Consider the following 17,591-nt stretch of genomic DNA (forward strand, 5'->3'; position numbering starts at 1 on the left):
CTCAAAATGTTATTATGATGCCACTCATATCTCTCAAGGAAGACTGGGCAGTCTGTAATAGCTCTATGGTTTGGGAGTATATGATATGATGAAGGGTGCCTGTGGTACCAGGGCAGAATATACACTTATCATTTAGGCGTTTAGATATTATAGATATATTGACACATGTGCGACAATCCATGGAGGAGTGGGGGGGGGGGGGTGGCATGGGACAACACCCCTTCTATAGTTACACAGCATGGAAGACAGAGAGAATTGCCACCCTAATATTTTTTTTAATCATGTATTTTGTAGAATCGGGTCGAGTTTGAAAAACAAATTCACTTAATAACAAAAAAAAATACAGTGCGTATCAAAAAAAAGTTTACACTTAGAAAAAATCATGTAAAATTGTACATTTGTAATATCCTGAAGATTTTTCCACATTCTAACATTAGTACAGATCCATTTAAGCAAATGACGATATAACTGTCGAAAAATATTTCCGCTTGAGTGAGCACCACTTACTTTTGAAAAGTTAGTGAAAAATGATTTGCGCAGAACTTTGAAATAGTTATGCAAATAAAAGTAACCTTAATCATGAAGAACACGTGGAATTTAGCTAGTGAAATTGATTTGAAGATATCTTTTACCTTTTTTAACTTGTTTCCTTGCCCAAAACACTTCGAAGAGTGGATTGCACCCCATCCCACTCCCCCACCCACCGAGGCCATCGTGACGATATTTGCTTTACACTGAGCTGTGATTTACATGAAATGGCTAAGGCTTGATTTTCATTTTGTTAATCATCGTCAAGCTTGGAAAAAGTGTGGAGAAACAAGTATTAAATGAAAAATGAAATGTAAACCCATTTCAAATGATAAAAACTTAGTGATGAAATGCTGGAGATGTCTGATATAAGTTTTTGTTCAGATTCAGTTAAGTCCTCAGATCCAGCTGGCACAAAAAGGGTAAAGGTTGTGCTTACTAAATGTTGAAATTTCAATTTGGGTGGCAAAATTGTTACAAAATGCTTGAATATATCCGTTTTATTTCAATTGACTACAAGTGCAAGGGAATTTTATGAGAAATGTTTCGCAGGGTAAGTTTGATTTCGCCCTTTCCCCTTGACACAGCGTGAAAACCAGCATTTCTGCGCAAACAGATTTCTGCGAACTTTACAAAAATGGACAGTGCTCACTCAAGTGTAACATTCTGTCAAAACTTTTACTTTCATTGTATAGATGAGACCCAACCCAAGATTATATGTGAATAAATTACCCACATGTATATTTTTTAATTCCCAGGGCTTTTTCAAATTGTAAACTTTTTTTGATACGCACTGTATATCACCAAATCGATACAATTACGCTCGTTCCTCCTGCTCGCAAAATCCAGTTGCACTTATCCTAACAAATATATCTTCTACAATCGGGCACGAGATGATTGATTACAATAATAATAACATGAAGATATACGTTATATGAACACATGAAAAGACGTTATACGTTAACTCGCTCTTTTCGCTCACGCGAAGGTTACAGATGTATGGGTGACATAGATAGGCTTGTGGATGTAAGATCAATAAAGGAGAAGGTAACTCTGGCACTCTAGTGGTCGGATTTACATTATATTTATAATTTATTTAGCATACTGCGTACTTGGTGATGTGTGATGTCACTTGTGAACAACTCTCCCCATTACTTTAGTTTATATTTCACTTAAACTGCCTCTTTTATCACATCTATCAGTAGATCATGTGTTCTTTCTATAGGAGGGCATGTAATACAGATTTTTAAAGAATACATCATGGATAAAGAGTTTGTATCGCCATAAGAAAGAGCAAAAAGAGACAATTCGGGGGTATTTTATAGTCCATCAATGGGAAAGTTGTTCACATGTGACATCACACATCCTTGTCGCATTGCCAATGAGAGGATCTCCATAGCATTAGTGATTGCAATTTTCAAATGCTCATAACTTTTTCATTATTTGTCCGATTTTTCTCAAACTTTCTTTGTTCTTCTTCTTTGGTTTTTCTGTTTCCACACAAGCCCACTTGTTCCAAAGGTTTCATTCCCCTTAAGCTTTTAATTTCCCGTGCTCCAAATCGGCAATTGTGTTACAAGTTCTACAGTGCGTCCCAAAAAAACTATACACTTTTGAAATGGCTGCCAAATACAAAAATATAGCACTTTGGGGGAAAAGACTTATAGATATGGAAAGCCAATAAAGTCAACTTTTAAATGACACCAACAAGTTGGAAAACTATTCATGCTTGAGCGAGCACTGCCCACTGAAACAAAGGGTATGAAAATTAGGGTGGGCCGGAATTAGCCTTCCAATTTTTGTCAGGTTTTTTTGTTTGGTACCTTCAAAGTTGAGGGTTGTTTGGTGAATTAAAGATCAATTGTGATCAGTTTGCTGTTTGTGAAAATTCAATGCGTTATTAAATTGAAATTTAATGCATGAGTGATCATGAATTGCAATTTTTAGTGCAGCATTTTGTCTTAATCATGTGAATCTCAACAATGTGCCCATGACAGTCAGGAGAAGAGGTGGTTATATGACTTATGTAGGTGAAGTACGTTGATGGGATAAAGGTCAACAGAACATTTAGCAACCCCTCCCTCCATCTCAACCCCCCCCCCCGCTTCTCTCCTCCTGGGAGACTAAGCACGGCTAGGCTGGGCAGGAATTAGCCTTACAGTTGTTTTGAGTGGTTAGTCCTTTGGAACTTGCTAAGCTAAATTAATGAGTGAGATAAGTTTTGGTTTCTTAGGCAAATTTCATGAGTTACTAAATTGAAATTTAACATGAGTGAACAGGAATTGTAATTTTAGTGTAGCATATTCATCTTGTGAACCTCAGAAGTGTGTTCGTGAGAGTCAGAGTAATGTGATGGTACCTGTAACAAGCAAGAGGGCGAGATATGCTAAGACTTGGTTAAAAGGGCATTCCTCTTCTTTTTGTCCTTTTACAAATTAAAAGTCATATGTACTCTCCCCTCTCCACCTCCATTTTCCAGCCCCCCCCCCCTCTCTCTCTCTCTGTCTCACTTCCTGGATTGTAGCCTATTCAAAACTTAACTGCCAAGTGACCGGTGGCCGATGCCCGATGGTCATTTTTTTATTGAATGGTTACCCAGAACTTTAATGATTATGATGATTAATGAAATAACTTATTGGAAAAACTCAATGCTTGATTGATCACATTGCACATTGAATGAGTTGATTTACTGATAAATGGTTGATTAAATGATTGATAGGAAAAAGTTGATGCCCCATTTCAAAATTAATCAATAAATCAACATTCTGCTCTGGACTTCACGCGTACATGAAAATAGCCATCAGTCTCTCAACAGGAGGGGAGGGCGGGAAAGAGGGAGGGGGCGGGGGCTGAATGTTCTGTTGACCCTTATTCCATCAACCTACTTCTCCCACTTAAGTCCTATCTCACCCCCTATTCTTCCGACTCCCATGAACACATTGCTGAGATCCACATGATAAAGTTGAAATTCTGCCCAAAAAGAGATCCAAATGATAAAGTTGAAATGCTGCCCAAAAAGTGAAATTTGTATTCATTCATGCATTAAAGTTCAATTTAATAATTTATAAAATTTGCTTAAGCAACCAAAACTGGTCACGGTTGATCATTAATTCATCACAACGCCCTTAACTCTGCAAGTTCGAAAACTGACATAAATTGGAAGGCTAATTCCAGCCCACCCTAATTTTCATACCCTTTGTTTCAGTGGGCAGTGCTCGCTCAAGCATGAATAGTTTTCAAACTTTTTGGTGTCATTTGAAAGTTGACTTTATTAGCTTTCCATATATGTAAGTCTTTTTCGCCAAAGTGCTACATTTTTTTTTATTTGGCAGCCATTTCAAAAGTGTATAGTTTTTTTGGGACGCACTGTATATACGGACTAGACCTATTAAACCAAGGCGACCATGTATGGTCTAACGTAAGTAAACGTAAAGTTCGGAATCAACCAATTCTATTATATTATAAAGTTAACCATGGTATTAGTCAGCCGCAGGCACATATAGACAGGTCCAGATTTGAGATAATGCGCTAGCCTAGGCTAGCCATAGCTTAGCATTTTTGTCTTGTCATTAATGGCAGTTTGATAAGTGTGTAAGAATTGGATCAAGATATAGATAATTATAAGCTTATAAGGCCTATGTTACTCATATAAGGATACCGGTAATTTGAGGGTGCTGATTCATCGTGGCAACGTGAACACTAACGTACGACTACTGAGTGAATTAATTTTGTAAAAAGTCCACGCACATGCGTACTCGTATTCCGAAGACGCACCATAAATATTCATATTTTATTCCAGAACTGCGGTGGGAAAAATAATATTGCAAACCGGGAAGGGGCAGGGGGCAAGTGCCCCCCAATTCCCCCAGGAAAAATGCCCTTTTTTCAAAATGGAAAATGCCCTTTTTTCAAAATGAAATGTGCCCTTTTTCAAAATGAAATACCCTTTTTGAAGTAAAACACATTTTAGTTTAGAAAATCCAAAAAAAATTGGCTCGCGCTTCGCGCTCGCATCAATTATTGTTTAGTTTAAGGTATTCTTCCTGTTCATGGTTACAAAAATGCATAGAATGTCTAATTTTCCGGTTGGAATATTATACATTTTTTGCTCGTGTTTCGTGCTCGCATCTTTGATTGTTTATTAAGGTACTCATTCTGTTCCTGGTAACAATAAGTGCTTAGAATATCCAGTTTTCAGGTAAGAAAATAACAATTTTCTCATCAATAATTGTTTAGTAAGATATTCATCCTGTTCATGCAAAAATGCTTAGAATGTCCAGTTTTCAGGTTGGAATGTTACACATTTTTGGCTCGTGTTTTGTGCTCGCACCAATTATTGTTTATTAAGGTAGTCACTCTGTCCCTGCACTGCAAAAACTCCGGTGTTGATTTAACACCAGCGCGGAATTTATATATGTCCACACCAGAGAAGTGTTAATCAACACCGGTTTTGGTATAAGTCTAACACCAGAAGGTGTTTATACAACACCAATTAGTATTAAAACAGCATCGGTTTGATTCCAAACTGGTGTTGTTTCAATACTTCTCTGGTGTGGACATATATAGACTCCGGGCTGGTAATAAATCAACACCGGAGTTTTTGCAGTGTGGTTAAATAATATGCCTAGAATGTCTAGTTTTCTGGTTAGAATATCACAAATTTTCAGTTCGCGCTTCGCGCTCGCATTATTCGATTGGTGAGATATGTATTCCGTATCATATTCATGAGTCACTAAATGCAGTCTTTAAAAGGTTCTTTTTCTGGTCAGTTTATTGAAAATTTCAACTCACGCTTCGCGTTAATTCTTTAGTTAGATTCACATCCCTTTTTCATGATTACAAAGTCTTATTAAATAAAATTTCCAGAAGTTTGAGCTCGTGATTCGCGCTCGCAACATCTCGCAAGGATGCCCTTTCAACTGTAATTAGGTCCATAATTGACCAAAAACGAGTTTTACAACTGCAGATTTGAAAAATTTTCCAAACCGCCCGCTCGCAAGAAATAGAGCATAAATATATATCTTATCAGTCAGAGATCACTTCAAAAAAAAAAACAACTACTAATTACTACATAACATGCAACTTCTTCACACAGATAATAATCTCACGGTGAAAATATGCGTTTGCACCAAAATGCCTTTTTTGGCATATAAGTGCCCTTTTTGGCTTTGACCCCCCAAAAAGAAAATATACGTTCCGCCGCACGTGATATCTCCCTCCGCGTGTGAATTATGTCTCGGAAAACAATAAGACAGTTGGTACTATCCTAAATCATGCTGTCTTTTTAGCACGACCGCCATCTCTCGTTATATTTGAAATGGAACAATGTACACTGCAAAAACTCTGGTGTTGATTTAACACCAGCCCGGAATCTATATATGTCCACACCAGAGAAGTGTTAAACAAAACCAGTTTCGTTTTGGTCTAACACCAGATAGGTGTTTATACAACACCAATTAGTATTAAAACAGCATCGGTTTGATTCCAAACTGGTGTTAAATCAACACCAGAGTTTTTGCAGTGTACATCTACTATCATTATTATTTTAAGATACATCTTTTTTTAAACTTCATTACATTTTCAGGGGAAAAGTCCTTTGCCAGCGATATTCTTGACGAAATTTGTTAAAATTCTGAAGCAAAAAAAAAATGTCGGCTCTCTTATCGCATTTGTTTCACTAGTGACTTTTATGAAAAAAATGAATGCTTTATTTAATCTACTTTTATCGCAAAAAGACATAGAAGAGGAAATGGTATTAACGAGAATAAGACAATTTCATCATGAAACTTACTCGATTGAAGAACTTCAAAGGTTCATATGGAATTAAGAGTCAAAGTGGCTACATGTATGTGTTTGGTGTATTTTGGAGATGTTATTTCGTAACAAAATTATATTGATATTGAATCTTAATGTAATACAAAAAAAAATGAATGTTACCATCAGCAACACTAGCAGAAACGAGGATGATCAGTCTGAAGTTCATGATTTCAGATTTTTTGGCCGGTATTTACGGAAGCCTCATGATATCCCTACTCTGTCAGAAATTTCCTTTGATAAATACCGCAAGTGGTTCGGGATGTCCCGAGTATATTTTCCCGTCTGGCTGTTATCACCGATGCTAGAATCTAAGGAGGTGCCGTGGCCGTGTGGTCTAAGGCACCTAGCTATATATATACATGGAAAGTCCGGGGTTCGATCCCCAGCCGAAGCACCTATGCCCGTGAGCAAGGCATTTAATCGACAATGCTCTTTTATCCTGCTTTCAAATAAATGGAAATGCTATATGCATTATTGGTAACTAGGTCTGCACTTAAAAAAAAATTAATAAATAAAATAATGGCGTGCGTGTGTGTGGGTTCGTGTGAGGATGTATGGCTATGGTGGTGTATGGGTACATTGTAGGATCGTTTGTATAAAAAACCCGACAAATCTCGAGCGGAGCAATTTCGGTTCAATGTTTTAGTATTTGGTTGTTTACCCGTTGGGCCAAAATAATGTTTGGTTATTTCAATTAAAGTATGTAAAAACAATATATTGATAAACTTTGATTTTAAGATCATAAACAATATTTTGGCCACATCAATTAACATATTCAAATGGAAATTAAAAGAAATTGATAAATGTTTATATTTTTATCAATAAGGTGATTGTAGACATAATTATCTTTTTTCTTGTAACATAGTGATAATGTTTTGAGAAAAGGTTGAAAAGAGTATTCAAAAGATTCCACGCAACATTTTCGCTTCCAGCATATTGAATTTAGTTAAAAAAAGAAAAAAGTATAGATGTTATTTGGATTATATTTGTTGGAATAAAATCTAAGAGAAAAATAACAATTCAAAGACTAATTCATATTTTGTTTTACCTGGAGTTGTCGTTTGGAAAAAAAAGAAAATGTAAAATTTAGAAAACCGAGTATCTTCTTCCAGAAATTGAGGCAAATGTCAAAGGTTTGGATCAAAATGAATAAAGAAGACCAGAAATTATTATTCGACAAATAATAATTTGATTTAGCTCGAGGGTTGAAAAAATGATAGGGGTATATAGTCGCCCTCCTGCGGTACCGACTGTTCTTCCATTATTATCACGCCTTAATGCGTGAACATAGGATTAGGCGTATGATCAAACTTTAACATTCTGCAAATAAAAATCTATCAAAATGTATTGTAGGGACAGTTAAATTATTGTCAGATGAAGAAGGCCATGTGTATTTCAGTTGAACTAAGATTTGAATCATAATGTGTAGGCCTACTTGATCTTTTCTCCCTTTCTATTCGCTTCTCGCGTACCATTGGTCTTCTGGTTTATCTAACAATGAATCACTACCTATACTAGTATAGTGTTGCAATCCTGGCTAGTAAAATGGGACGCCTACTTTTCAGGCCTTGTTTCCTTCCTTCCTTCCTTCATATGTTTTTTTGGAAATGACACTGTGTAGCTTTTTATATAATCAGAATCGATATTTTACCAAGGTTCTGTGAAAATTCATGAAAGTTGTCAGTACTGTCTGACTCTATAACTAGTCAGTGCTGACAAGCTTTGTGAAACGGTGCCATGTAGATCAAATTTCGGCATTGATCACAAAGTGAATTAAGTATAACATAATTCTATGAAAAGCAATTGCGTTTTAAAAAAGGAAACAAAATGGAAAAAACAAACAAATTAATATTTCAAAATATATATTAATGTCAAATAGAATACTTGCGTTGTAAAAACAACAAACGGCATAATAGTTGGACATCTTTATAGCCAAGAACAGAAAAGGGTCCTCGAAACGCCAATGATAGTCAATCAGACCATGTAATCTGGTCACTGGTCAATGTGATGGCCACAATGGTAGTATACTACTCTTCCCTTTGGACATGTTGGGCTGTCAGCATATCACGCCTATACAGATTAATACCTTTGTCACATTTGATCTACGGCGGCCGTACGGCGAGTCGAAAACACCCGTTTTATTAATTTTAATTCAAACCACCTATATGTAGTTGGTACACAAAATGTTAAAACGGCTGTTTTCGACTCGCCGTACGGCCGCCGTAGAACAAATGTGACCAAGGTATAATTCATATAACAAATCTAGAAGACTCCCGGGGCATGGACCTCATGGTCAAGGAGGATTATCTATTGTTACTGGGGGTGCTGTGACAATGCTCAGCACTCCCAGTAACAATAGATTGATCCTCCGCGGACAGGGCCCTGAGTAGGGGGGAGTATTCCTCCAGGTGAAACCGACGGATTTTACAATCTCAAAGAGGTGCATGACAAGTGGAGAAACTGGTTTTGAAGCAGGGGCGGATCTAGCCTCCGCCAATAGGGGGGGGGGGGCCGAAATTTTCTTTCACCCACATTTTACCCGATCGGCCGCTCAAAGTTGATTTTTGTTTGTTTCTTTGAAGGGGTTGTCCCAGTGGCGTAATGAGCCAAATTTTTGAGGGAGCTCGAAATGGCGTATCGCGTAAAATTAATAAGAAGTTACGAGCGAGCGAAGCGAGCGAGCAAACATTTTGACATTTTTATTACAAAATCCAAGTTCGTGATAGATTTTAACATAATATTTATTTTTTTATTTATTTATTGGTATATATGCACATAAAACTTGACCAACAGCACAAGCTGAAAGGGCTAATTTACACAAATTTGTACAATATACAGATATAACAAAGCAAATGAATAAAAACGTAATTACAGTATTCTATATCAAAACTTAGATCCAATTAAAGGATGTTTCTCATAAATTGAAGATTGAGAGAGAGAGAGAGAGAGAGAAATAAGCAAAGGGGAAGAGGGAGAGAGAAAGAAGAAGAGAGAGAGAGAGAGAAATGATAGTAATGGAAAGAAAAAGAGGGAGAGAGGGGGTATGTCCTCCAAATAGAAAGAGAAAATTGAGTGAAGTAGAGAAAAACAGAAAGTGGTGAAGAAGAGGAGAGTGACATGGAGAACATAGAAGACAAAATATTGTCAATTATGATTGACACTACATAAAGATATGAATATCCTATATGAGATACAGAATGAATTATATATATAAATAGATTCAACATAAGAACAATTAGTATTATACATTTTAGCAAGACAAAAACTGTAATCATTTCAAATTTTCCATGTACGTAGGCCTAACCTACAAAAAAAAAACCCGATAGAAAGCTAAGGAAAGGATGTAAAGACAGAAAGAGGGACAGACAAGGAAATGAAAAGAGAAAAGTGTAAGGGAAAGGACTCAAATAGGTAAAGAGAATAGTACTATAGGAAAGGGAAAGAAAGAGGCAAGGGAGAAAAAAATAAGGTAAGAGAGTAAGTTAACAAAGTAACAACACTAAAAAAAAAGGAGACAGAAGGAAAGTGGGCTGACATGGTGACAAAGGGAATGGCTATATTGTAGAAAACTACTTCAATATCTTTGCAAGGTGAGGAATGGTGGATTTACGGTATCTTTCAGTATTGCATTTGGAAAATAATATTATCTTTCGCCCTTTTCCCTTTCCTTTTCTCTTTTTTTCGTGATCGTAAATTTTTTTTCCTTATTTTTTCGGGGGGGGGGGGGCAAGCTTTATCTTTATAACAACATAAATGTGTAATAATTTCATAAGCCCTATTAAAAAAGTGTGTGCGCCAAGTGCGAGCTAAACAATTTTGAAATTTCATGTATTTTGTTTTGAAAATTCAGTTGAACATTCTGGGCAATGTTTGTAAACCTGAAGAAGATGCATATGTAACTAGATAATTACTTTTTTTATAATGCGTTCTGGCCTTGTCGAAAAGGGACCTGTTAAGGACGATTTGCAGTTAGCCATTAAAACGATACATATTTCAATGATTAAATAATGCGAGCGCGAAGCGCGAGCTGAAATTTTTTGACGTTCCGGCTTAAAAATTAACGTTCTATGCACTTTTTGTGATCATGAACGGTATAAGTATAATGGAAAACAAAAATGAGATTTCAAACCTAAAAACGGGACACTCTCTTCATGTTTTGTAAATCATGAAAAAATTGGGTATAACTTGGTATCTTCCTACGTTAATAATGCGAGCGCAAAGAGTGAGCACAAAAATTTTGATATTCTGATCTAAAACTGGATATATAGGCTCATAATGATTGAAATAGAGAACAAGCTGCGTATCTAAAGAAACATGCGTGCGCGTGTTTCAGATTTCGACCTAGAATCTGGGCATTCTAAATACCTTTTTTCATCATGAAAATCAATAAAGCGAGCGCGAAGCTCGAGCTTAAAATATTTGATATTCCAATCTGAAAAAAGGGTCAATTTAAGCTCTGTATTTTAAGCACTTTGTAGGAAAATGATGAGGAGGATATGAATCACAGTTAAAAAAAAGATCAGATATGTTTCATTATTAATACTTTGAGTTTTTGACATAGGACAGGGACATTCTCAGAACATTATGTCATCATATGAAAATGATGACTATCTTCCTATTTCTCTTCCTAAGCGGGAGATGAAACTTGTCGATATTCCATTCTGAAAAAGGTGCAATTTTCTTTATGAAATTAATATCTTATTTATTAATTTGATAAGCCTAATGAGAGCGCGAAATCTGTTAATTTATTATGGCCTGAAAACTGGACATTTCAAGCACTTTTGTAATTATAAAATAAGAGGCATGAGTTAATATATTTTCAACAATCAGTGCAAGCGCAAACCGCGAGCCGAAATTTTTGATAAACTGTCATGAAATGGGGACTTTTAGTAGTTTGTTATAGAATTAATATTGAGATATACATATCAAATCACCAATCAAAATGCGAGCGTGCAGCGCTAGCTATTATACGTTTTGACAATTTGACCTGAATAGGGATATTTGAAAACTTCATGGAATACAGGAAAATAATAGGTACCTGACAAATCAAATTTCGCGAGCGCGCAGCGCGAGCAGTAAATGTTAATATTCAGAAGATAAAACATAAATTCTTACAGAGCACTTTTTAAGAATCAATCTGTAAATGAAACAAAATAATGAAAGTTCGAATATCCGAGCTGAAATATGTTTTGTATATTGACTACAAAATTTGATATTTAAACTCCATATTGAGGAAGATACATAAATCATCCAAAAGGCAATGCGAGCGCGAAGCGCGAGCGAAAATTTTATACTATACAGTGGCATGAAAGATTTTAAATTTTTTTTTCCAAGTCTTCCCCTCATCTTGTTTTATTCATTCACCTTCCTCCTCTTATGTTTCCCCCTTCTTTTTTTCTCCTCTCTTTTCCCTTCTTTTTATTTTTTTCTTTCCCCCTTTTTTTGCTCCGCCAATAGGGGGGCCCGGGCCCCTCGAGCCCCCCTCTGGATCCGCCTATGTGAAGGGTATACACTAGTGGAAAACGTCAACACCCACACATTATATTGGAAGTAAAACAGACGTCCAAGTAGAAGATTTAATTATTTTAACGTGTGATATCAAGATGATACGACAAATTGACAATTTGTGGTCATTTAATTTGACGGATGGTCGGATGTCATTGCATTTTTGCTTTCACTTTCATCAGAAATTAACGATGTTCCGCCCCTCAAAAAGTCTTTAAATACGACTAACTCGGTGATAATCGCTATGCAGAAAGTGTTGGTGGTCAGGAAGTCCATACCATTGGCTACCATAGGGTTTTTTTTATTAGCGAGAGTGATCATCTGGCTTCTGTTGCTGAAAAGTGACTGACTTGTTAGGATATCGAGTGCAGAGAGAAAAAAGCACAACAATGAGAGGCCTGGTCTTCGTTGCTTTCGTTCTCAGTGTCATCAGTGTTGGAAGATGTCTTCCTACAAATCTAGGTGCTCATGCAGAATTGTCTAATGACATGACTGCAGTTTTGTTACCTCATGGTACGTATACACCTTAACTGACAAAGAACATTATTTTATTTTACCATGTTTACCATGCAGTTTATTGACTTTCGGATATTTTGTATGTTTTCATTCAAGTTGTATTAAAGCTATCATGATTATTCCAAAGAACTCGATAACAATTCAATAATTTAGATCACACATGTTATTCTTATTCGTTGATAGATGGACTTACTCACCTTCGTTCGTTCTGCAACTTTGTATAATTAAGTATCGGCGCATTACTTGTAATTAATAGGTCCGTTTATTAACCTTTAAAAGGGTCGGTATGCTTTCTGTTGCACATCAAGAATATATTGCAAGACTTATACTTGATGGTGTGACTTGAAATCCGCCTTCTTTATTTTATTCTTAATGAGATGAAATATGAAGATTGACTCTGTTTGTAATTAGACATCAAAGTTTGATAAGTCAATCAAATCAAGAAAGAACCTGAAATGAAATTAGAGTATTTGAGGTTTTAAAAGGGCCCAAAGGAAACATAGGATATTATTAAACTTCCATGCGCATGAAGTTCTAGTAACCATATTTTGGAGACTTCAGAGATGAAAAACAATACCAACTAAAGTGTATTTCAATTTTGTTTTTTGTTGTTCACTGTTTATGCTTTATGTTGATTTGTATTTAATTGTATCATGGTTGTGCCCCATCTATAATTTTCTTTTAAAGTAAACTCACAGGGGCTCCCAATCCCATATTTTTATCATATTTGTATGTATTTGTATTTTCATGGTTGATTGATTGAGATAAACTTCGAATTGAATTGAATTACTTCTCTCTTTCCCTAAAATGTTTTTCCCTCTCTCACAAACCTCGTAACTATGTGACCTATCTCCTTCTATCCCCCATCCCCACCCTTGTCATCCGTACTCCTCTCCATAGTCCAAGGAGATGAGTATGGGTATGATGACATTGGCAATGAGATCTTGGATCGAGAGGAGAGGGGTTTGTCCCCATTGGGATCAGGATCTGGTCCTCTACCAGGAAACCTCTCAGGACTAACAGACGACGAAGACCTAGTCACCGAGTCTCCACAGTTAGCCGTGAGTACGATAGAATTTGGAATATTTTTGAAAGAAGAATTAAAGATGTATCAAACCATGGCCCTGCAACACCACTCTGTAATCTTTGGATGGGGTTTATGTCTCTTCAAACCATAACTTAAAAAACATACTTTTACAGTCATTTGTATGACTATTTCTATTCAAAAATATTTGTATTCTAGTAAAATTCGACTAGGAAATAGGCAAATATGACTATAATAAACATTCAGCTATTTTGTAATTAGTTCTTTCAACTAGTTCAGTTTTAACTTGTTAATTTTAACTAATTCTTTGTGTGTAAATAGTTCACAGTAATTTGTATACGTGACACGTGTGTCAATATAACATCCGGGGAAAACATACACATTTTTATAAGGTTTGGTACAATGACGCACGAAAGATGGGATTTGGTGAACTGCTGAGATAAAGAAGTTTTTATATCATTGAGATATTTCTTTCAGTTTCACTGATGACTTTCTTGGGTGGGGTGTCTGTTTGAATTAAATTGACTATAAACTTTATTATGGTCGTTTTTTTTGTCAAAAACATCAGGGGAAAACATACACATTTTATAAGGTTTGGTTCAATGATGGTGCTGACGCGCGAAAGATGGGAGGTGGACTGTTTAAAAAAAAAAGTTTTAATTCCTTTGAGATATTTCTTTGAATTTCATTGATGACTTCCTTTCGGAGTGTCTGTTTGAAGTTTATTGACTATAAACTTTATTCTGGTCTGATTTTAAGTTATATATTTGGCGTATAGTAGGCTGAGAGCTTGAGTAAAAGACGCCCGGAAAAGCATACACATGAAAAAAAAGTCATCATGTTTGGTTCAATGTTGGTATATAACCTGTTCTCACCTGAACAGTTACCAACCTTTTACCCCCTCCCCCACATATATAAACGAAGTAGGATTACATGACAACAATCAGTGAAAAATATTACAATGTTAAACATCTACGCAACACTTTGTCATGTTTATCTCATACAAACCTGTAGAAATACCGGAAGATATTAGGAAGAGAGGGAAGATATCCGGATATCTATCGTGTCTTTAGTACCATTTTCCCAAGCACGATATTATTGTAAACCAGTTTTTCTTTTCGCGATTTCACTATACTGACCTGTTTCAATCCGTTGTCCTATAACTCATGCAAATTACTGCATGAATAGTCTATTTTATGGAGAGAAAATTGTTCGATGGAATAATAGAATGGAAAAACAAAAGGAGAACAACCACATGCATTATAAATAAAGGAAGAGAGAGAGGGGGAGAAGGAGAGAGACAGATAGACAGGGAGAGAGGGGGGAGGGGGTGATAGTGCGAATGAGAGGGGCGCATTGGAACAGGGGAAGTTTGCTTCATAGTAGCCTAAATCATGTACACTGTAAAAAAAAAACATTGGGTAAAATTTTAACCAGTACAAGGGTAATGATGTGTCCAATTAATTTGGGGCAGTATTTTACCCAACGCGGGAAGCATATTGTCCAGTGGTTAAAAAATGATCAGCAATCACTTAAGAATGGGAAAAATTTTCATCACACTGGATAAATAAAAATGCCCAAAAGAAATGCCCAGTGTTGGTTGGACACATAATTACCCTCAGGGAGCATTTTACCCAATGGTAGACTTTTTAATTATTCTGGATAATTATGATTTGTGTTTGTTCTGTGAACTTCTGTCACCCGTGTAATCACGATCATGGATATAAAGTCTTTATGATTAACCAATCGGCTCTTAATCTTTAAAAATGTAAACCCGATTAATCAATATCATGCAAGACGTAATTGATATTGATGGATAAATAATAGATTGATTTTTTTCGCCGCCGGCATCACTCTTGCCATTATTACCATTTTTAGATAACACTCTGTATAAACATGATCTTCTCCTTTTTTAAAGACCAAACCAGAGGTACTCAAATTGGCAATAGCTTCTAAAATAACGGCTCGGTTCTCAAGTACAGAGGTCCGAAGCAAACTTAAAAACATAGATAAGAATGCAGCAGAAGCCAAGTTTACAATCAGCCTTCCTGATGACGCTTTCATTAGCGCTTTCTCAATGTAAGTCGACTAACGTTAGATTGGCCCGTACTTTTGTTAACAGTTAATATCACTAATATTTATTTGACATTCTAAAATACAATTCAAGTACATTTCGACTTTGTGTAGAGTAAAACAAAACAAAACACACAGACGGGGAGCGTATTCTTGCAATTGAAAATGTGGTTGAAATATAAATTTCATAGATGAAAAAATATGACGGGCATGCACATAAAAAAAAACATCAGACAGTTCATAATTTGCCTCTTTGTAAAGGAGTATAGAAAAAACGGGTTTATATAATAAAGAGGGAATATAATTATCAATGATAATAATAGTGCTAATAATACTAATGATAATGATGATAATGATTCTACTACTACTACTACTACTGCTACTACTACTACTAATAATAATGATAATAAAAATAATAATGATGATAATAATAATAAAAATAACAATAATAATCATCATCATAATAATAATAACATTAACGATAATAATGATAATAATTGTATTAATGACAATGAAGATTACAATGATGATGATTGTGTTTACAGGACCATTGACAATGTCATCTATCATTCAGAAGTGAAGCCTAAGGATGTGGCTCAGAGGGAGTATAACGAGGCCAAAGCCAAGGGACAGACTGCAGGACAAGTTAAACAAAGGTAAGGCTATTATACATAGGCGGATCCAGGGGGGCCGAGGCCCCCCCCCCCTATTGGCGGAGCAAAAAAAAGAGAAACATAAGAGGAGGAAGACGAGTGAATACAATAAGATGAGGGGAAGACTTGGAAAATAATCTTTAAAAATCTTTCATGTCGGGATATAACATTTTCACTCGCGCTTCGCGCTCGCATTGCCTTTTAGGTGATTTACATATCTTGCTCAATATGGAGCTTAAAATATCAAATTTTGAAGTCAATATACAAAACATATTTCAGCAAGAAAATTGAACTTTCATTATTTTGTTTGATTTACAAATCGATTTTTTAAAATGCTCTGTAATTTTTTTTGTTTTATGGTCTGTATATTATCATTTTCTGCTTGAGCTGCGCGCTCGCAAAATTTGATTTGTCAGGTACCTATCATTTTCCTGTATTCCATAAAGTTATCAAAATATCCCTATTCGGGTCAGATTGTCAAAACGTATCAGCTAGCGCTGCACGCTCGCATTTCGATTGGTGAGTTATGTATATTAAAATCTCCAATTTTGATAACAGTTTATCAAAAATATCGGCTCGCGATTTCAGCTCGCATTGATTGTTGAAAGATACACTACTCAAAAAAAGTTAAGGACCACTTTTTAAAACGTACATAAAGATTTTATACAAGGTGTTTTATTTCTGGAAATACCTCAGTACAACTGTCCTAAATGTCCTTAAACACGCTGTAATCAATTTCACGCATGGGTGGTTTCAGTTGTTGCACAATGTCTCTCGCATCACTGCACATCCTGAAAAGTGGGCCCCGAGGGGTATCAGCTACCGACATGAAGTGGTAAAAACGAATGTCTGAGTGTCTTTCAGGCAGTTCAGTAACGAGTGTGACCACCTCCTGCAGCAATAACGGCTTCACAGCGCTGTCTCATGGAGCTGATGAGGCGATTGATGTCTCTGACGTCCAGTGCATCCCATGCAGCCTCCAGAGCCACACCCAGCTGCTGCAGTCCAAGTGGATGGGCTTCGAGCTGCTCGAGACTCCTCCCCATCATGTCCCAGACGTGCTCTATCGGGTTTAAGTCCGGGTACCTCGCTGGCCACTCCATACGCTCAATCCCCTGGCCCTCAAGGAACTCGGTCACCACCCTAGCTCGGTGGGCACGGGCATTGTCATCCATGAAATGATGTTTTGTCCCACATTTTCTGCAAATGGCACCACTATAGGTTCAAGGACCTCATCCCTGTACCTCACTCCTGTCATTGCTCCCCCTGGGACCACGTAGAGACGAGTACGGTGGCGTAGGTGATGCCTCCCCACACCATGACACTGCCTCCCCCATAACGGTCATGTTCTGCAATACAGGGGTCTGCAAATCTCTCTCCTGGTCGCCTCCAGACTCTCGAACGTCCATCATTGTGGTCAAGGGAAAATCTGCTCTCATCTGTGAACAGAACTC

General features: G+C 36.6%; 1 protein-coding gene across 2 annotated transcripts in view; it reads left to right on the forward strand.

Moving 5' to 3' along the window:
* Nucleotides 1–11,885: 11,885 nt before the first annotated feature.
* Nucleotides 11,886–17,591, forward strand: part of LOC129257365 (inter-alpha-trypsin inhibitor heavy chain H3-like) — a 31,956-nt gene continuing 26,250 nt past the window's right edge. The window contains exons 1-4 of one of the 2 annotated variants that reach the window (XM_064096918.1): nucleotides 11,886–12,363; nucleotides 13,267–13,427; nucleotides 15,330–15,490; nucleotides 16,030–16,140. In XM_064096918.1, coding sequence (XP_063952988.1) covers nucleotides 12,240–12,363; nucleotides 13,267–13,427; nucleotides 15,330–15,490; nucleotides 16,030–16,140 — 557 coding nt within the window. In that variant the 5' untranslated portion in view covers nucleotides 11,886–12,239. The remainder of the gene's footprint in view (nucleotides 12,364–13,266; nucleotides 13,428–15,329; nucleotides 15,491–16,029; nucleotides 16,141–17,591) is intronic. The other variant, XM_054895670.2, reaches the window with a different exon arrangement.

Source organism: Lytechinus pictus, chromosome 3, assembly GCF_037042905.1.
Source record: "Lytechinus pictus isolate F3 Inbred chromosome 3, Lp3.0, whole genome shotgun sequence".
Lineage (NCBI taxonomy): Eukaryota > Metazoa > Echinodermata > Echinoidea > Temnopleuroida > Toxopneustidae > Lytechinus > Lytechinus pictus.